At 38.7% G+C, this 22,270-nt stretch overlaps 1 protein-coding gene across 4 annotated transcripts in view; it reads left to right on the forward strand.

Annotated features, from left to right (window-relative positions):
* LOC121898897 (chloride channel protein 2-like) overlaps positions 1 to 22,270 on the forward strand; it is a 163,019-nt gene that overhangs the window by 89,344 nt on the left and 51,405 nt on the right. For all 4 annotated transcript variants that reach the window (XM_042414406.1, XM_042414402.1, XM_042414403.1 and 1 more), the window contains exons 7-12: positions 4,348 to 4,426; positions 5,154 to 5,279; positions 5,749 to 5,833; positions 9,726 to 9,827; positions 11,806 to 11,890; positions 14,279 to 14,434. In XM_042414406.1, the coding sequence (XP_042270340.1) occupies positions 4,348 to 4,426; positions 5,154 to 5,279; positions 5,749 to 5,833; positions 9,726 to 9,827; positions 11,806 to 11,890; positions 14,279 to 14,434 (633 nt within the window). The remainder of the gene's footprint in view (positions 1 to 4,347; positions 4,427 to 5,153; positions 5,280 to 5,748; positions 5,834 to 9,725; positions 9,828 to 11,805; positions 11,891 to 14,278; positions 14,435 to 22,270) is intronic.

Genomic DNA, 22,270 nt, shown 5'->3' on the forward strand with positions numbered 1-22,270 from the left:
AACATTGCAAAGACAAGAAAAAAGGTTTTTTATGGTTACCACTCAACCCCATATTACTTTTTATGAAGCCAGAAAACTGAAATTTGAGAAAAGGATAGAAAGCCTGGATGGAGCTGAGATCAGACATGTGAATGTATTGTAAAGAATTATACAGTATGTATACTGTAGATGTAGGTATAAAACAGGAAAGTGGCTGCTCAGTCATGTGACCGTCTGACTCAAAGGTCCACCTCTGAATATGGTTGGATCAGTCTGAGACAGTGACAGCTTGTATTTAGAGCCGTACGTTTGTGAGCAGATGTCCTCACATGCAGTTCACAGTCTCTAGCCACTCTAGCCAGTGACTGTGAGACTGCAGACATGAGCCTTTTAGACATTTTGTCAATGCTTTTATTCAAAACAGTTAACATCAGTTTTTTAATCATCAAAAATGGATCACTTTAACAGCCAGAAAATCTTGTCAAACAGCCCTAACAGGAGGATCATGTAAGAGAAAAAGGCAGGGAAAGGGGATATTAAGAGAGCTGGAATGAGAGGGAGAAAGAGGCTGACTGTTTTTGAGAGAGAATGAAAGGGAAAAAGAAGAAGCAGTTAAAGAGACTGGCTGCAGGTGGAGTGTAGGAGAGAAGATAAAAGAGAAGAAGAACAGAGACGATAAATGAGAAATAATTTCCAATAAGGCTGCAGCCTGATACTGCTTTTATCATTTTTTAAACACTGTATGTTTTTTTCTGTCTGGTCTGTTGATGCCTCAATATTTGACTGTCACAGCAGACAGAAAAGAAATTTGTCCCTCTATTTGTTCAGCTAAAAAAAGTGGGAAAAAAGTGAGTGTGCACAGACACAGAATGCAAATATAATGTATTTTTTTCTCTTTTTTTTCCCTTATGAGTGAATTACTTTCATCCCATGTAAAGTCAACAACCAGTGATAACCCATTTTATAAATGTTCAATCGCTCTGTTATTTGTGAACCAACTACATCTTTTTCACCTTCAAAACCAATTTTGCCCAGAGAGAGAGATGAAATTTTCAGTAGGGGAAGAGAAAAGATCGAAAAAAAAAGCGGGAGGGAAAAGATGCCGATGGAGCAGGAGAAAGGGAAAGCAAAATCATTTTTTTCTTCTTCATCTTCTCCTCCTTCTCCTCCTCCTTTTTCTTCTTCTCCATCTTCTCCGTCCGTTGGGAAAGGAGTCCTTTAGCTGAAGGAAGGAATTCTTGACTCTCATCTCTCTCTTTTCTGAAGATGAGAGCACCTCTCTTGGGGGATGAACTGGTGAGAAGATGGGAGTGTTTGAAGGGAGTATAGAGGGCACTGAGACAGAGGAGAGGGTTGGTGCCAAAGCCCCAAGGTCCCCAAGCTGCATCAACATTATGGCCTTAAATTTCAAAAGTTATGCAATTCACTGTATTGGCAAAAATGTTGATGCAAAGGTGACTTGTAGTAGTAACTGGGTTGCATAGTGAGCCCAAAGCTTGAAAAATAGCTGCAGAACAAGAGTGTAAATAAAAAAAAGCATACTTTTGGTCATATAGTGTAATCATCATCCTCATTGTATCCAGTAACCCTCTCTCCCCTCCCTCTAGAGTGTTGTGCTGCATTTTATGACATATTAATGCCGAGAGCGTGCGTGTGTGAGTGTGTGAAGTGTCCCTCTCCAGAGTTTCAAGTACAGTATGCTAATGTAGCCCGTGGGCTGTGGAAAACAGCTTTTGTTTCAGTGTGCTTTTAGATAGTGTGCTGTACTTTTTCAAAAGAAAGATGAGCTTACACACACACGTGAGTAATGTCATTGTTTGAAAAAGGCTGGACCAGATATCATTTAAAATGTCAGTTGATCAAGCATAAACCACGTTAATATCAAGATAATCCAGTCACTTTAATTATATTGTAGAATGTATATTTTGTTTCTGAGCGTTCAGTGTGACCACTGTTTGTAGTTTGATAAAATTATTGAAAATCAAGTTAATAGTTGGTTAATTTTACAATTATGCACACAGAAGTATAGGCAATAAAAAAGTGCTGTTCATCTGTCCTCACTCACTAAACATTGTTTCCTATTCCCATGCTACCTGAAGGAGCACTGTCTTATAGGGATGAAGGTAATTCAGTCGCACATTTGCTAGCATGCTCCACAGTCCTCCAACTCACAAGGAGCCGGTTGCACCAGCTCTTCATTTAAACTTAGCCTCACTATCACATACGTGTTTATTAAGTAGATGTTTACTCGTCACCAAATTAAAATGGTTTTTAGTTCTCACCTAATGATTGTTAATATTTACACCAAGTAACGACCCAGTGTAACTGTAGTGATCTCAACTGACAAAACTAATGTTATCTTGTTAATAAGACCTATTTAAAGTGCAGAGTAAAAGAGATGGGTATAAAACAATGTAATAATTACATTTACAAAGAATTTTCAGTTCAAATTGTAAAACTGCCTTTTTTGGAAGGGATGTTACAGCAAGTTACATTGGGGTGACGTCATACACATAAAAATCACTTTTCTAGGCTCTGGGAGAATTTTATAAATATCAAACCTTCATGATGTAAAAATGCATTATATAAAGAGTTCAAGGTGTCCAGTCAACAGTTTTACATTGGGTCTATGGAGAAAATGCTTTTTTAAGGCGTGCAGTACCATGGCTGGCCACTGGGACAAACTGGCATCATGGTTTGAGTGGTGGTATCCACCTGGACACAGCAAATGTCAATTGTGACAGTAAATTCCTACATATTTGTGTCTGTTGTAACATTTTTAATTAAAAAGTCATCGGCAAACCCATGGTCACTGTGGTCTCTAAGATAACGTATCGACACACACAGTGTTCAGTCTGTACTATAACAAGCTAGTAGATTAGCTATGACTGCTAGCTCAGCTACCCTCGTCAGTCATGTGATCATCTCCTTGCATGTCACAGTTGCCCATTGAGAGTCTGCTGTATCCAGCTCTCTTAATACAGCCACGGTTATCTTACAGTTACTTTCTGTTTACATAGTAAAGTGCTTTTAATTGAGCAATGCTACAGATGTTTCCTAGCAACCAATTTACACATTACTATAATTATTTACTGAGACGTTTTTTAAATTTTAATTGTGCCATCCAATTTAGTAAATCACTAATTTGAAACTAGCCAGTAGTTGAAATTAGGAAGGACTTTGCACACATACTTGCTAACTGATTTATGAACAGCTGGTGCAACAAAAAAAGAACTTCATGTCCCTTCGTCATCAACATGTTTACACTTTTAAAAAACATCTGTTGGTTTGAATAATGTGTTGTTGAGTTTGTAATGACCGGTCCGCCAGCAGGTTGCTGCCTAAAGAAAACGGATTCCAAGTGGAGAGATAGTTTCTGTAATGCCATAAAAGTTTCTGTAAGGCCGTATAGTTTTATTTGAATAGGAACAGGTGCTTCTATTCTGGTACAAGCTTAAAAACATGTTGAACAAAATTCTTGGAGGAAGTTGATTTGAACTTAGAAGACGTAGAAATATTCCAGTCAACAGAAAATGTTTTGAAATATTTATTTACGATGAAGATGTTTTGCAGTATAAGCTGCTTCTTGACCCTTGATTACTCTGTGACCATCCGGGTGTGTGTGTGTATCTGTCTGTCTGTGTGTGTGTGTGTGTGTATGTATGTGAGTCAGAGAGAGAGAGTGTAAGCAGCATTACAGCATGCTAATCGGAGTTTCACACTGTAAGTTTGTCAGAACGGGATAAGCCACAGACTATACAGTCGAAGGGAAAAACACAAACACACACACTAACCTCTCTTTATCACTGTCGCGCTGCTTGAAGGAATCCTGTCTCATAGGGATGAAGGTAAGTAAGATCAAGCAAGTCAAAAAGAAAACTCATTTCCCATGATGCACCATGATCCTCTACCCTGCAGTCATGCAGCTCAGCCTTTTCATTTGTTTTTTTCCCATCTGTCTCACTGTGTGCTGCACTGCAGCTCCTCATCTGCTGAGAGCTCCGTTATGTTTTAAAGACAGAGAATTATGGAAAATAAGAATGGATGTGTGCTGTTTGCAAATGTTATTCAAAGGTTGTTTAAGCATGAAGCTCCTTTATCAGCTTTTTTTTATTAATTTTTTTGCTTCACCTGTTTTTTTTTTTGTGTGATTAAACACAGTAGCTCCGCTCTGAACTTCCACTTGGTGTGGAAGTTTTGTCATTAATTTAGAGAAGTTGTCAGTGTAGTTATTGTATGTTCACTGTGTTATGTTTTATTTTTAGTCTCTGTTCTTCGGGCTAATTACTTAAATGGCTCAATACTGAAGACTGATTGAAGTGTAACCACTTGTATGTATGTGTGTGTGTGTGTGTGTGTGTGTTTCAGAATGAGTCGAGGAACATTGAGATGCTGGCAGCAGCCTGTGCTGTGGGAGTGGGCTGCTGTTTTGCTGCCCCCATAGGAGGTGAGTTTTCAGAAAAAAATAAAGTAACATAACTCCAGCACATTGAAAGGTGTATGATATTTAATTTATATGATATCATATATAATATCAGCCTCACATCATGCAACAAACAATAGCACATACTGACATCTATGTCACTCAGAGGGGTTATTTTACTGAGGGCAATATCTCCTTTTACAACTTTATATCAGGCCATGTTAAGATTATCCCCTGTTCATGCTAGTACAGGTCACACAAAATCACTGTCAGTCAGTGAAGTGCTGTTTTGATTGGCTTTGCACTTGTACAGTAACTTTATGGTTTGCCATTGCATAGATTAGCCAGAAATGAGTTGATAAAAAGTGTGTCTTTACATATTGGGTGGTGCCATGCAGTTTAAGTATCAAAAATTCCGCCTCCACCAACCCAGAACAAGTGTCCAGTTAGATGTTGGCTAACATGGTTAGTTGTAACAGCACACATAAACATAAAAATACTGTTAGCAGTTATTGTTATACAAGATAAACAAGGTGTAAAACAGTGAATTCAACTCATGTAAAAATGAAGGTTACTATTAATCATTAGTGGTAAATGTGAGCCAGAGCTTTGGAGCAAATTTTCATATACATAATAACCACAATGTGGCCAGTTTATTATATTTAAATTGTATGTATTGTGTGTGTGTGTGTATGTGTGTGTGTGTGTGTGTGTGTGTGTGTGTGTGTGTGTGTGTGTGTGTGTTTTTTAGGTGTGTTGTTCAGTATTGAAGTAACATCCACATTCTTTGCGGTGAGGAACTATTGGAGAGGTTTCTTTGCTGCTACCTTCAGTGCCTTCATCTTCAGAGTGCTCGCTGTTTGGAACAGAGACGAAGGTGAGGCAGACATATGTTAGTGTATTTACCTCTATCAACATCAACATCAGGAATTCATGTGTATTAATGGAACAGAGGTCCAAGTTTAGACGGTTGATTTAAGATACCTTCATAATTCTCAATAGAAAAAGTTGAAGAAGTTCTTGCACACGACAGAATCTCATTGACATTTATTTCTACTGGAGCTGAAAACGAACAAGTGTCCAGAAGTGGATGTTCAGACTTTCAGCTTATCGAATGGCTGCCTTAGCATTTCTAGTGTCTTGTTAAGTTTTTTAACAAGATTTTCTCTAGTCTTCTGTTGTTGAGACAAAACTTTGAACTGCTGTAACACTTGTAGAATAGATGGCATCCGACTGCAAGACCTTAGACCTCGTTTTAGACCTTGACTTAAGATTTTGGTGATTGTTTGGCAGTGCTTTGCCCTCCTCAGTAACTCTTGTTGGGCTTTTCTTTTTTTTATCTCCAGAGACCATCACAGCCCTATTTAAAACCCGTTTCCGGCTAGATTTTCCCTTTGACCTCCAGGAGCTTCCTGCCTTCGCCGTCATTGGGTAAGTTTTAACTGGTTATTTACCAATATCTGATTTCACAGATACATATGGTCAAGGGTTGGAGACATGATATTTGTTTTTAAATCGAAAAAGAAAAGGAAGGTGAAGCATCAAGGAGGAAGATAAACACCAGCCAAATGGATTTTTCACAGCATTTTTAACCATTAACTTCAATTTCTAAGCCCTTTTACAAAGGATGCCTGCTTAGAAAGTGGTACCAATTACCTTTTGACAAATACTGTTATCAAAATGAACTCATGTTTGGTTTGCCATAAAAGTCCATAGAAACTTCAAATATGTTCAAAGACATGTGAGTCATTGTTTTTACCAATCTGGTTGTTTTGACAGGGATTCCTATTCAGTATGACTGCAGCATAAATTCAGATATTCTTCAGGAGCTCCTCTTACTGTAGCTTGTGGAGGTGTTACTTCAGGGTAGCCTGTGTGAGTCACCTAACATGGATATTCAGCCAGCAACAGTTGCTGGCACACTGAGGGATGTCTTATTTTATCCACCATAGCCTGGGGCCTCTTCCATGGTTGTGAATAAGACCACGGGCTCTTGGAAGGAAGCTCATGGAGAGGTGGGAGGAGTTCTCTCTCTCTCCCTCTCTATCTCTGATGAAAGTGCCGGAGAGAAGAAAATCCCTCTCTTCTTTTCTTTCTTGTCTTCCAGCTATTTTTTGTCTGGAGGTGTTAACACGCGCTGCTACATCAGTGACGCACATACAGTACTCTTTAACACTGCCTCCAGAGAAGGCAGCAGTGCGCTTAGCCCTAGTTGTACAGTGTGCTAGTGTATACGTATGCACTGGCACATTTGTGTGTGTGTGTCAGAAGGAGACAGTGCGCCAGAGCATCCACACAGTTTCCATCTTCCTTGCCAATAGCTGTCAAGCGGGGAAAGTCGGTCAGTATCTCAGTCAACTAGACCAGAAAGAGTTTGTTCTGTGCTACATGCTACCAAGGGCACGTCTTTGAAGAGTCACACACTATTCTACTTACTGTTTTACACCTTCAGGCTTCAGAAGTGAGGCTCACTGGGGCACATTACAACTTGATTTCTGCACATGAAACATAGTGCACATACATGCTGTACAGTGATACGTGTGAATGTATACGGCAATACATGCACATACAAATATTTTTCTATAGTTGTGTCGACCATGCAGTGACAACCTTTATCACACCACATCCACATTGTGCATTTTTACAGTATCATCTTTATCTTGAGTTGTATTTAGTATGTCAGTTTTGTATTGTTGTCGCAACAAATGTATGTGTTTTCTTGTAAACAAAGTTATGTTTACATCCAGTGTCTCTCACCAAAACACATCATGAGGCTTAATACATTTTTTTGAACAAAATTTCTTCCACATAAATCTTTTGCAAAACTGATTTCTTTGAAATTTTAAAACCTGGAGATTGAAAATTTCTTCTTGATCTTGGAAACAGCCGTTGACAAGTCGGTCTCCTCACAAGTTCCTTTAGAAGCTGTTCTTTTAATCGTATGACACGATCTTCCTCAGCAGATGGAGAAGATGTTCAGATATCAGGACAAATTTAAGCACTTGTCATCCATGTTGGCTTAAAAGTTGGTACTGAAACTTAATTTTTCACCTCGAAAACAGCAGATGACAAACAATCTCACCACATGGTTTTCATCACAAAGTTTACCTGCAGTCCTGCATTGTTTACATCCATGTTTACACTGACTAGCAGTCTTCTTCTTCTTCCTCGCCTTTTTCTGGTGCAAAGCTACACCACTAGAACCATCAGCAGAAATGCCTGTTTGTACATGTGCATGTGCTATAGAACGTAGAGTATAGATATAAACAAAACAAGCACCCGCTCATCGAAATATTGCTCCATACCACCACTAGGGGTCAAAACCTCCACAGTGTACCTTTTAAAGGATGAGTCAGTAACATTCTACTACACTTTTATGTGATTGTCAAAAATTCCCATGAAAAGGCCAAAAACAACAATGCGTTAGTCCGTCTCAGTACTCTCTGACTCAACCCCAAGCACATTCATTCTCACAGAAGCATTTTTAAAAAGGGTCATGAATATATACTTTATTGGGCACTGTAGTTTTCAGCAAATGTTACTCAAACAGGCATAAATAGTCTATTTGAGGGGGTCTATTTTCAGAGGCGGATTGATACACATTTGGTGCTCTACTGAGTATTTCCAGCAGTAGGACGGTGTTTGAGGGATTGATTCAAAATTATTATTATTCATTATTCATGGTGTCACATTGTGAGATGGAGCAACAATGGAGCTCTACGGCTCAGAGGAATAAGAAATATCAGGCTTTAGATATACAAGCAGGATCAATTCATTGTCGGTTTTGGCCTTTTTATTTTGATGACTATAAGAAAAATATAGATTAACAGAAGACTTTAAGTATTTTAAGTTCATACTAAGCTATTAATTTCAGTCTGCCTACATTTAGACTAGATAGAAAGTCATGAAAGTTGGGCTGCAGCCAAATGATTTTTTTGTTTTGTTTTCATAAAATAGCTTTTTCCTAATTGCTTTCTGTCATTCTTTCAATTGATTTCTTTATTTTACTGGATTGAATTTGTGATGCTAAAGCCTTTAGGGGATTAATTGAACTGGCTGATCAACAGAAAATTAATCAACAACTTCTAACTTTCACATATTAGGATTTCTCTCTTTTTTTGTCAAGCTATATTAAGATGTCACCTTGGGCTTTGGGAAATTGACTAAACAATTAACTCATGAATTTAAAAAAGTCCAATGAATCTATACTGAAAATAATCATCAGTTGCAGTTCTCATATTTATTTTTCCCTGGTTTATTGTACCACACAGTTGCCTCCCCTTAGGGGAAATACTGGTCTGACTGAGACACCTTTACCTTACCATGGGCACTGTAAACTTTAACCCTATCCCTGCTTGAACTCAAACAGTACCCTAATACTTTACCATAAACCACAATCCTATTGCTGAACTGCTCCATGGAGAGAGAACATTCTGTCCTTTTTAGGGCAGGAGTACAAAGAAACACAAAATGGCACACATGCAGTGTTTTCCTCGGCTGCACCACAGGGGCAAAGACTCACTCATCATCATGTTCATTATTTATTCAGAGGTATTTGACGGAATTAATAATGCAGCAAGATACATTTATAAGCACTAGGTTGTCTGCATAGCTGTCTGAGTCTATTCTTTCTCTATACCTCCTCTCTCCTCTTTCTTTCCCTCTTACTGCCATAAAGAGGACTCCCACTGAGCTTTTAAATGCATGCTTATGTAAACCTCTTTCTCCGCTTTGTCTCTGACTCCCCCACACATCCCCATTTGACTGTGAGCTCTCTCTTAGCTGTAATTCCCTGCTCATTTTTCATCTCTAGTATGTTTCTCCTTCCAATTTGGTTCTTTGTTTTTTCTGTCATTTATTTGTTAGTTTTTCCCTCCTCTGCATGTACAGTATATTCCTCCTACATATCAAGTTAAGATTTTCTCTTTTTTTCCTTATTCATTTCCCCTCTTTGCAACCTTTTTTTTGTGTCTGAGTTGTCTGAGTATTTATTTTTATTTTCTCATGTCTAGCACAATGTGGAGAGTATTCTGTGCATATGATTCAAATAAATGTGCACCCATCACTGACATACTGTATGTCTCCAGTGTATTGGAGATTATATTTATGTTTTTTTGTTGTTGTGGCCAAATGCAGTGGAGACAACTTTTAAAATTAGTTAGTGAGAGAAAAATGTTGGAATTGATCCTTTGGTTTGGTTTTGAGTGAATGTATTCTAGTCTCAATTTGATTACCCAGGATGCAATTTTTAGCCAAATGGAACACTTTCTTTGAAACCCTTGTCTCAACTTTCTGATATGTGTGTGTGTTTCTCTCTCTGCAGTATTGCCAGTGGTTTTGGTGGGGCTTTGTTTGTCTACCTGAACCGTCTGATTGTCCAGTTCATCAGGAAACAGAAGGCCATCAACAGATTCCTCATGAAAAAGTGAGTCTGACACATTTTTTCGATTTTTTTTCTTTTTCTTTGACCACTAGTGTTTTTTTTCAGTCTGTCTTTAGGCCCCATGGAGTCCAAAGTTTTTGACTTTGATGTTTGTTGTGACAAGACAGACTGACATCAAAACTACAGGAGTTCCAGTTTCACGTATTTTTCCTCTTGATCATCTTCTTTCTGCTTCTGTCTCTGTGCATTCATGTAGTCAACCTGGAATTACAACACATTTCCACTCAAGTTGTAAAGTCTTCAAAAGGTGTCTTTGCTCATTTCGAAGTACCTAGAGAGTAAATTTCGAGTCTGTGTCTGTGCGTCTTTTAATTTACTTTGTTTGCATGCGTTACTCCTCTACATATCACTTTGCATTATAACTGATTCACCAAGTTTGCTTTGGAAATTGGGTGTTTGGAGGATGTTAGTCCAGTTCAGTCATATGCTGTTTACATTCATGATTATATTCTTATGTGGGCTTTTTTTCTCTTCAGAAATATGCATTTTGCACTGAAATGAAGGGGTTTGATTTTCGTACAGTAGACAGAACAAAGATAATTATGTTCTCTTATTTTACTGTAACTTGGAAAAGGGCGCTGCTGTTGACCCCATGTGACCCTTCCATTTTTTTGTTTGTTCAATTTCCTGTTTTGGGTCTTAACTTCTGGTCACTATTGCGGCCTACAGTAAATACACGTAAAAGGTTGCAGTCCTGATTGGTTCACACACCTCCACATATTTCAGGAGGTCATATGGTGTGACCTTCAGATAGTAGATTAAAAAGACTTTCTTCTGCACAAAATTAAACTCGGTATTAACTAGCTTATAACTAGCTGAACTAGCTTACTTATTGTTGCTGTAGCTGTTTTCTATGGAAGAACTCTGATGCTATCTTATCAGTACGAGGATGCAGGTTGTTATGTTATTACCATTATTTGCTTTCCTCACAAGCAATCACTCTGTCAGTCCTTCACGCTGTATATTATATAGACTAGTCAGATATTTGCTTAAATGTAAGCACAAGGTGATCACAAGCAGCAGATGTCAATGTAAGCAACTCCACATATTACCACTCCAGGTTCAGACAGGAAGTTGCTGAAATTCATATTTAAAGAGGACATATGCTAAACCTACCTGTGTAAATCAAGTTACCTTATAGAAATAAAGGTTGAATTAAAAGATAAAAATACACTTCTGTACATACTGTATCATGATCCCCTGTAGTTTCACATGGTAGGTTTTTGAGATTTTTAAAATTTTGGTATATATGGTGGTTTGGTGATGCAAATATACTGTATGTGCATACCAGGGATGTTGCGGTTACAGTATGTGGCATGCCATTCCTGCCATTTGGCTATGATGACTGGTATTACTCACTCTGGAACAGTGTCAACATGACATGCTTTAGTTGATTTCATGTAATGATGTCAACGAAATCACCAACATTTTACACTGCAGTATAAGGATTAAAGGTGCACTACGTAAGATTTGGCCACTAGCACCAAACAAATATGGGAAGCATATCATCCCTCCCCCAGCCTTCCCCTTCCCCCTGAAGGCATCACCTCACCACCACCACTCTCATAGAATTATTACTCATTGAATATAGCGTAAAGTTACTGTTTACAGTGACGCAGCAGTGACTCACTATCGCCCTTGAGTTACAAAGTGGTATTACGAGACAGGACGGGCAGGGCTAGCTGGTTAGCATACTAACTTCAGTAGATATCTCTGCAACACAATACATAGAGGTCTTTGACATAATGTCAAAACAGTCTGTTGATAATTTTACTTAATTTTGAATGTTTTTAACTAAAATTCTGGTCAAATCTTACATAGTGCACCTTTAAGGAAAATATTTTTTACCAATGAGCTCATTTAATATATAGTGATTTTTTTTCTGTTTTCTTTTTCCTTATATTTATTACTCTCTCTGTCTGCCCTTTCTCTTTTCTCTTTCTTCCTGTCTGTCTCTCAGGCGTCTGCTGTATCCAGCACTGGTTACTCTACTTGTTTCCACACTAACATTTCCCCCTGGCTTTGGACAGTTTATGGCTGGCAAGGTAGGTTTCACCCACTACAAGCATTCAACACATACTATTACTTTTTGATACACACTGCACTGCAACCATTACTGGACTGTAATTCAAGAATATGGAAGAAAGCCTGTGACATTACGGGCCTTTATGTGTCGATGTAGTGTGTATGTTGTGTATTTAGTGTGCAACACAATGTTTTACAAATGAGATTTTCAGCACATACAGTACCAGTCAAAAGTTTTTGACACTTTTGCTTGGTACTGTACATGATGTCTGCAAGTTTAAGTATAATAGTATAAGTTTTAGTAGTAGTATTAGTATAATCACTGAAAGAGGACTAATTTTATAACTGAAATGAATGTGAAATCTGAATTTAACACACAACATCTCTCCACATGATTTATAGTCTATACATTTTGTATATTTTTTGGTTTTTGTCTTTATGCAGCTGTGTAATTGAGCCATCTTAGATCCTTCCATAACAGCCTGATTGCCATTCACATCAGTGCATAATTTTTATTTAATCCTCACAACAGGGGTTCAAATGTGCTTATGAGTGTTTGTGTGTTTCCATTTGTGTACACTGGAGACTTGAGTATACTGTCCCTTTTGCTCCAGGGATAACTCATAAGTGTGCATGTGTGACTTGCCTTGTGTGTGATCCCCTTCATCTGTCTAATTATCAGATTTAGAGAAGGAATCTTCTGTGTATCCTTGGGCCTTATGCACACATAAAGTACACACACACACCCTTGGTTTTGGTTCCTAATGAGAGAGGGTGAATCAGGCTGCTAAAGCTGTAAATCTGCCTACACTGACCCACTCCTGTTAAAGCCCATCTCTGGAGTGCACACTCAGAATTTTGTATCTCAAATCCCTCTGTCTTGCTCTCATACTCCTCAGTCATCATTTCTTTGGAGGTTGGAGACACTATCACCACCAGTATCGACAGCTATTCCGACTTTAAAACTGAACTACAAATGAATTTGTCTTCATACTCTCCCTGCCCGCTTTATCTTAAATCTTCAGGGACATCTCTTTATACACTTTCAGCACATCATCCACCCGTTCTGTCATGATGTATTTTTATTTCCAGGTTGTTGTATTTACATTACATACAAAGTCAGATGCACATCAGGTTTTGAGCACATTTAAGGCCTAAAGGATGGAAGAAACACACCATTTATAAAGTTACCAGGAGCTATTTCAGGAGCTCCTGGTTCCGGAAGTAAAAGTCCCATTCATTTTTTACCGTAGACAATGTTACATGACTCACTGCTGGAGCACTTCTACGGCTTGGATCCCCATGAAACTCTCCTGGGTGACTCATCAGTACAAAAGATAAAGAAGTGTTTGAAAATATAGATATTTTTAAATGGTTCTTTGATATCTGGTTTGAGAGCAGTTATTTTCATTTTATGGTAAAAATTCAAAGGTATGGAGCCCCTAAAGTTCCAAAAGGTGGTAATTTTTTTTTATCTTATGCATGCAAGATAATAACTTGTTCCCACATGATATTAACTTGTGCACACAAGATTAAAAAAATACCACCTTTTTGGACTTTAGGGGCTCTTTAAAAAACATAGCAAATTGACTGTTCAAATAAAGCAATACCTATCATGCCTTTACTGTACAGATAATAACCTGTTCCCCCAAGATAATTGTCTTGTATGCACAAGATAAAAACTTGTGTGCACAAGATAAAAAATACCACCTTTTGGGACTTTAGGGCTCCGTACAAAGGTGCAAGCCTGTGTGCATAAAACTTTAGGGTAGATGTTAACTACAACCCCCAAAGTGCATTTTGGAACCAAGTTCCTAAGCTTAAAATTCAGTTACATTCCTGGCAAACAGCAGGAGAAAGCTAAGGATTAAGTTGTTGAGAAAACTGAAAACACAATCTACAGCTTAAATCAATTCACTTTTAAATTTTGGGTCAATTGTGGGTGAATTCAGCATCTATGGCACCATGTTTTGTTCTCAACTGCAACGATTAAGTGTTTTGAATTTGCTACCACTCTGATTTGTGGGTCTGATTGGCCTCTTCTCCATGGCAACAGCAGCTGAAGCTCCAGGGTATTGTAGTATTTAAATCCATCCACCATGTGCAAATCACAGACCGAACATGATTTCTCAGACACAAAGCTGAAATAATGAAACTGGAGGTCGTAATATAAACCTATATGAAAGTTACATCATCCAGAAGAGTCCTGTGTTTCTATGCTAAATAACCTTGGGGATATTGTTTAATGAAAAAATTTTAATTAGGAATACAGCATGGGGAAAAACACTTGTGGAACCAGCATTCCCTGCCACTTCATAACTTTATACAATACACTTTTGTTGCACATGAAACAACACAACTTACCTCTGTCAATTTATACTGATGATGTCACTTCCTATGGCCTGTAGCTGACCCAGAAGGAATCTCTGGTGACACTACTAGACAACCGGACGTGGGCCAAGCAGGGCATCGCTGAGGAGTTTGACTACATCGGACACTCCCAGGCCTGGAAACACCCACAGGTCAACGTCTTCGTCACACTGGTCCTCTTCATCGTCATGAAGGTAGGGGTCTATAGCCTACACAGTTAAAATTTTCAGAGTTAAAAAATATGATGGACCTATTATAGATAAATAAGGTTAATTTGTGTACATGCGAAATCATACAGGAATTCAGCGACACCCATACACGGTCCAGCCATACACTATGTTTTGACCAAGTATTGTTTTCACCTCTACATGTTGTATATTATGAAATCTTCCTTGTACTGCCTTCCTGTATTGTAAGAATTGTGCTAGTATAGTATGTGAAATTCATATGTGCAGTTGCTGCCAGTGTAGATGCTATAGTAGCATTTCAGTTAAAGGAAGGTCGGGAGGACAGTGTGCTTTGGACCCTAAATGTATTATAAATGGGAGGAGTTTGCCATTTTTATTCAATACTTGGCCTGGACTAATGGGAAATTATTGGAGCTGAGCCCATCTCCTCTTGTCACTAGTAAAGAACAAAAAGAGACCATGTTATTTTAAAAAGTTGGCGAGTAGCCTATCTCTCACTCACTGTGTTACAAAGTTATGTTCCCGGGAGGCCATTTAAAGTTTTGTCCACTTCGATGCTATATCAGTAAGTAAAAGAGCTGATGGACTCATGTAAAAAAAATTACAGGAACAGAGCATATCTTTATGCCTCAGTGTTACACTTTATGCTGCCTAGGCCATTTTAAATGACTGGGACTCAATCTGTCCCGCTTTCTTAATAAGTTCAAGTGAAGGAATGGAATCTATCCAATTTCTTCTCATTTTTAAGGGCCAATAGATAGTACTGTATGAGTTTATGAGGACAAAAAAAAAGAAAGTAACAAACTTAGAGGTACCCTGGGGATTTTTATGCCTCTGCGTGGGCGGCAGCCGTGGCTGGAGGCATTATGTTTTCAGGTTGTGTGTCTGTCTGTCCGTCTGTCCCATTCTTGTGAACACGATATCTCAGGAGTGCCTTGAGGGAATTTCTTCAAATTTGGCACCAACGTCCACTTAGACTCAAGGATGAACTGAATAGATTTTGGTGGTCAAAGGTCAAGGACACTGTGACCTCACGAAACACGTTTTTGGTCAAAACTCAAGAATTCCTATGCTTATGACGAAGTTTCACACAAATGTCTAATAGGATAAAATAATGAAGTGATGACATTTTATATCTAAAAGTTCAACTTCACTGTGACATAATAATGTTCTGCAAAAACACTTTTCTGACCATTATTCAACGCCATAACTCAGGAACAGAAGGGGAGATTGTGACCATAATTCACATTTGGTTGGATACTGAATTGGTGACACTAATCTTGGTCTCCACCTTGAAACTGTGGTGCTTGTACAGATCTTCTGTGCTGCCGGGTTGAAGATGTGTGTGAAGCATCCATGTTTTAGAATTTGTAGCTTCTTTGCAGCAACATCTATATCTGAAGCATCGTCTACGGTCATGGCTACAACTTTGTGTTCTATCAGAATCAGCTTTATTGGCCAAACATGTGAACACATACAAGGAAAATACACTTAATACATTGTATTAAATTCCTTCAAAGGCTTCACTCACTTCACACATGTGCATCCTGTGGGCCTAACAAATGTGTTGAATGGATTTACTTTCAATGGAACATTTGCAAAGCTGATTTTTTTTAAAAATATATTGAATTTGTACATGAATTAGTTTACATCCATGTTTGCTAGCTAGCAGCCTTCTTCTTTACCTTTGCTGGCTAATTGCCACATTGTGGTGCATTTTTGGTGCCATCAACAGTCGATTAGTGGAATAGTGTGAAACCAGCAGAAGGAATGGGTATCACACCACCTACAAAGTCACCTTCAAGTGTGTTGAAGTGCTTGTGCACTCAATATAAACTAGATGGGGACCCACTTGTAAAAATATTGCTTCATAGCACTGCTAGTGCTTAAAAACTTCACAGGGTACCTTTAATGTGAAGCTGACAAACACAGCTAGACAGGAGAACAACAGCCTCTATGGTGTCAATGTAGCAAGGGAAGGTAGGATATACAGTATAATGTACTCTAACTATTGACACCTGGCTTATATCCCCTGAGTCTCAGTGAGAAACATGCAACACTATGATATAAAGTACTGAAGCCAAGCCGCTGCACTTTTGGCCTCAGTGGAAAAAACAAGCTGAACAGTTACTATATATTCATTTTTCTCTTGAGGGAAAATGCTAAAGTCTTGCCACCCATCCCCCTGTTTCTCATTTGGTCTCAATGATGAGAAGAGGCCGAACAGAAGTTTGGGAGCCCAGATGAACTCTATGCCCTGCTAGCCTTCCTGTTATGGTCTCAGTTTAAGGGCTGCTGGAGGAGAGTGCTGCTTGTGTTGTGATTAAATTGGCTTTTTTATGTAACCTTTATTTCTGTTCAGCTGAAATGAAATGTCCTTTCCGAATACAAAAACCAGAGGTTGTAAATCTTCCCTCACTGCATCAAGAGCTGCACTTGTGTGTGTGTGTGTGTGTGTGTATGTGTGTGTGTGTGTGTGTGTGTGTGTGTGTGTGTGTGTGTGTGTGTGTGTGTGTGTGTGTGTGTGTGTGTGTGTGTGTGTGTGTGTAGCTGCGCTGTGCGGTGCTGTGCTTTGCTTTGCTGTGAGTTTCACAGAGCAAGTAAAGCACACAAAAAGGGCCCTGCAAGAGTGCTAGTGGGTGCAGAGTAGAAAGACGCCTTGTGTGTGTATGTGTATGTGTGTGTATGTGTATGTGTGTGTAGGCAAGTACATGGCCAGTCGGCTGCAGGCGGGGTTGGGGAAAGTATTTTGAAATCAGATTTTTCTAAACTATAGCTGTACCTTTGTCAACTAAAGTTACACAGGAAATTAAAGTAAAAAGTTAAGAAAGGATCATATACACATTTGCAAATTCACACAATAATAAAACCATAATTGCAAAAGAATATCCCAGATGAAGATGTTAAACGAAAAGTATTTTATGTGAAATCAGTGTAACATTTGAAAGAACAACCAACACATTCTTCCTCTTACATATAAAAAGTTGCATTCATAAGCAATAAAACTCACTCTTGCTCCAAGAAAACACTGCAGAGTTTTGCTGCTACATCCTACTTGTTCTGATATGACCAGTGGCTGATTTTGATTCAAAGTTAACACACTTTTAAAAAAAGAATGTTGTGCACATTCTGCTGACTTTATGACTCTTCTTTATTTCTGGTGCTTTTACACTATTTTTCAACACTTACCATATTCTTGTAATTTTAATTTAAGGCCAGAATGGCCACTGCTGAACATCTATTTTTTGTGATACTAGCTTCATTCTGATGGAATAATAAAATGAGACAATCTTTTGATTCCACCACTAGGAGTCACCAAAGTAAGATATTTTAACATCCTACACATAGGGGCTTTAAACTCAAACCAAATAAACATAACTGGATTTATGGAGAAAACAAATAGTACTCTGCATGAAGTGGATAGATGAATTAGATTGAGTAGTTCACTATATTTCATTTAACAACAAATAATTCAGAAAAAACACTATCCACAGATAAGTTGAGCAGCAAACTGCCCGGCAGAATGTGGTACAAACACACTCTGAAACTATTATCCAACACTAGCCAGGGGCTCCAGTTTCAAAGTTATGTAAGCACAGAACTGATGGTGTGACAGTCCATAGTGCGGTAACGGCAAAAACTGACTCACTGTCTCTTTGTCATTGTTTCTGTACAGTGCAATAAAGAATGTCTCTGTCAGCCTTTTGTCTGTCACCATATCTCAAAAAGTGACTGTCAAAAACTGATTTTGATTACTTTTTGAAGCCAGTTTCACTGAATCAACTTTTCTTGATGAAACTCCGCTGTCCATTCTCTCATTCCTCCGTGTGTGCATGTGCGTGCGTGTCAGTCTCATCCTCCCTCTGTCCTCTAGCAAAATGGCAGTAGGTGTAATTCTTCTCAGTGTGACATCCAACCTTGCGTGTGTGTCTATGCATGTACGTGCCTTCTTTGCATGCGCAGGGTTACCAAAGACAAATGCAGCATTTCCTACATAGACTGTAGGTAAGAAACATACAGTACGAGGACAAAAACACTAACTTAATCACCCACCTGCACATATCACATGGAGCTGCTCTCAACATCTATCTGTGGGCATGTACTGACTCATGTCCTCTCTCTCTTACTGGCACACGCACATACACACACACCAGAATCTCGTATGACACACACATAGCATTCAAAGTGAGGCTGTAATGGCTCTGTCTAATTACAGTCTTTGGTTTTCTTGGATTCAGCCTGGTGAGGAGAGATTGCTCTCTCCCTCTCTTTCTTGGTAATGAACAGTTTTATCCAACATGGCAGCTATCTTGTTTTGTTGCTCCTGTTCAAAGCTGAAACTTTAGGAAGGCTCCTTTTCCAGCTGCTAAACTGTTGAAAGTAAAGGTGCATGGAGAATATCTAGTACCAGGAAGTCCTGATCCTCAGGTTAGTAAATGGAAGCTGCTATGAATACTTTAATCACATGTGTACAAAATGGTCAACAGAGTGTGCCCTAAGTGAAAAGACAAGTGAAATGTTGCATGTTGAGTTAGCTGTGATACTGCTGAGAAAGTGTTTTTGTATTTTAAGGGTATTGGTAGCGCACCTGAAAACACACACACACACACACACACACACACACACACACACCCACACACACACACAAACCTGCAGACCAATTTGGCATGCTTTGTAGTTAAATGCTATTTTCAGTGGTGTGCAACTATACACATCAACAGCTCTGAGTGCGGTATGTGTTTATTAATACAGGTGTGTGTCTGTTTGTGTGTGTGTGTGTGTGTGTGCATGTGTGTCCTCCAGCTTGAGTGAGTCCTCTGTTATCTATTTGTGTGGGTGCGTGTGCGTGCGACAAAGTGACAGAGAGCTGGCGGGACTGTAATTGGAGTGGGAATAGAAGAAGGGCCCCTGAGGGTCCCCAGAGGCCCCCAGGCGAGAGACTGTCCTCTGAATGTGACACACACACACACACACACAAGCACAGAGGACTCCCAGATGACTGACAAATTAAATAGAGTATAAATGTCCTGGGTAGTGCGTCATAACTGATACCGTTGACCTGAGTATCCTTCACTTCTCCCTTCTCCACCACTTATGTTCACTTACGTTCTCCTGGTTTTTTTTCTCTCCTTAAGTTCTCTTTCTTGTGCACCTCAGTCTCCAGAGTTTTTAACTTTTTTCTAAAACTAATGTTAAATTAACAGAACAATAAATCAAAATGAATGGAGACCCTACAGAGGCAGAAAGTATAGGTTAAGCTGTACTGCACAAGCTTTGACCAATGAGTTTTAGAGGTCTCATGCTCATATATTTGTATGGAAATCACTCATACAGTAGATGACTTTTTTGACTGTTCGCTAAACCCCTCCCCCAAACAGTGATGTCCAATCATAGCTTGGCAACCGTACTTACACACTAATAAAAGCAATATACATATAAAAGTGTATATGAAGAGTTCAGAGGGTGGTGTCTTTTTTGAGCCTTTCCAAAACCAAAAACACCAGAGCAAAAGTGTAAGGAATGGATTAAACAGTTTGTTTGTCTGCACTAATGTAAGCTACAAACATTAGCATGTCCAGCTAACCAGGTGACTACTACTACTGAATAGAGCTTCTGTTCATGAGAGCAACATCCACTGTTTAGTACTTTCCCAATGTGTTGGCTCTTTATTGATTTGGGCAAGTTTACGCTCCAGCAACACCAGCCAAACAACACTGGTGTTATACCAGCCAAAGTTGTAGTAATAAACATGAAACATGTTCTTTGTAAAAACTAACAATAAAGCTAAATGTAACATCTGTCTTGCTCTCTAAGTGTGTAAGCTTAACAGCCAAACAAGGTTATGTTTAATGGAAATATGAGTCCAATCTTACTTTTCCCAATCATACTTAAAGCCTAAAACTAGGACTAAGTAGCTCTACACTGCAACACAAAAAGAATATTGTTTCTTTTTTCGACGTCTTCCACATAATTCAGCTGGTGAGGATATAGACTTTTTGCCTGGGACATGCAGCTTTAGCCTCTTTCAGCACAATATCATGTAATGATGCAATGAGTCGGCTGGAAACATCAAAAAGTCAACCAGGGACAAAGGTTTCAGCCAACTCTTGGATAAAATTTGCTTGTGACAGTTTCAGCTGGCAAAATGAATGGTTGCCAGCTACTAATTTTTAACAAAGGGGGGGGGCAAGCTTAGCGAACAGTCTATATTTTTTCGTTGAATTCAAAATGTTAGTCTTCCAGCCTCTGGTAAAGTATTTACTGGTGTAAAATCCTCCACTAAGAGCCAGGATGAAAAGATTTTAAATTAAACGGATGATAAAACATGTTCATGCATCCTTCAGTGAAATCTGATCAAAATCATCTCATGTTATGAGTCTCCCATAAGTAATCAGGGTGGTATTGATCAATTATATGATAAATATGCAATTAATCTAACTGCACCACATCAACTGGTTATCTGTTTTCTTTCATGAAAGGCCAATATGCACCTGAATAAAACCTGCAGCTGTACTGTAGGTTTGTCTTTTTCTTCAGTAACCTCAAGTGCACAGCTTCACAGAAATTGCGATGACAGATACATTTTTCATCTGAACAAATTATACAGAAATAACATGATGCCAAGGTTACGTTGTACATTTCCCAATGGTCTTAATCAGTTTCTAGTTCTCTTGGACTGAAAAGTAGCACACTCCTAACATCTGAGCAGTAGCAGAGGAAATGTTTTCATTGTCCTGCACATTACCAATAAATTAATGCTTTGATTTTGTTTAATGAGAGGATGATTTATATGTCAGTGAAGCAGTTTTACCTGTCAGACACCTACAACAGTAACCACTGCAATATCTAACACACCATGGGACCTGTTTGCCCTATCTACCATTCAACAAGTTCTCAAAACGACAAAATAGGTCAATGGCTGGTCCAAAAACACTCAAAGCCATGTACATCTGAGAGCTTATACAGCACAAGTAGGGATCTAGTCAGGAGAGAACAACATGAGTAAGTGCTATAAAGCTAAGTTTGAGCCTGATAGGAGGTAGATGCCAGTAGGCAGTGCACAGTAGCAATGCATATAGTGCATAGATTGCTTAGAAGCAATTTTTTTCTTTTCTTTTTTTTTCTCTCTTCCTTCAGTCCATCAAATGCTTAGAGCTGGGTCTTTAGTCTTTTCTTAAAGACTGAGAGACTCTGCAGATTGAACTGAGTTTGGTAACTCATTCCACCACTGGGGAACTACAGAAGAGAAGAGTCTAGCTAGTGACTGAGGGCCCTGTTGTCCAAATTGTCAATTGAACCACTTACTACATCTTAAAATTATATTTGTATCTTCGGTGAGTATCATGGTGACGTATTTTCCTTAAAAGTTATAGTAGAGGAAGTGTTACATACAGTTAACAGTTAACTGGCAGTATTATTAATAAAAATAGTGTGTTCCTTCTACTCAATTCCTGTTTGAGATTCATATCCGCTATTACCCATTTTATAAAGGCAATGATGCAAAACATTAACGTCCACCAAAGAGACAATTTGTTTACTTTATGGTTAGATTATCTCTGTTTGCGAGGCTCTGACCTAATCATTACATTCAGCTTTGTTGCTCATTATGTTCTCACATAAAGCAAATTACAGCCACACAACGATCACTAAACCACATCATCATAGCTGTTTAATGACATTGTTATGAGCCACATATGTAATCTTTAAAAGATGCCGAGTGTCAGAGAAATGTCTTCTGTCTGAGACCGTTTTGACACAACTTTAGCTCAAGCAATGCTGAAATGCAGCTAGAATTATTAAAGGCAGCTGGTAGTATTTTTGAGCAAACCTACTTATGTCTAC

This window comes from Thunnus maccoyii, chromosome 6 (assembly GCF_910596095.1).
Source record: "Thunnus maccoyii chromosome 6, fThuMac1.1, whole genome shotgun sequence".
Classification (NCBI taxonomy): Eukaryota; Metazoa; Chordata; class Actinopteri; order Scombriformes; family Scombridae; genus Thunnus; species Thunnus maccoyii.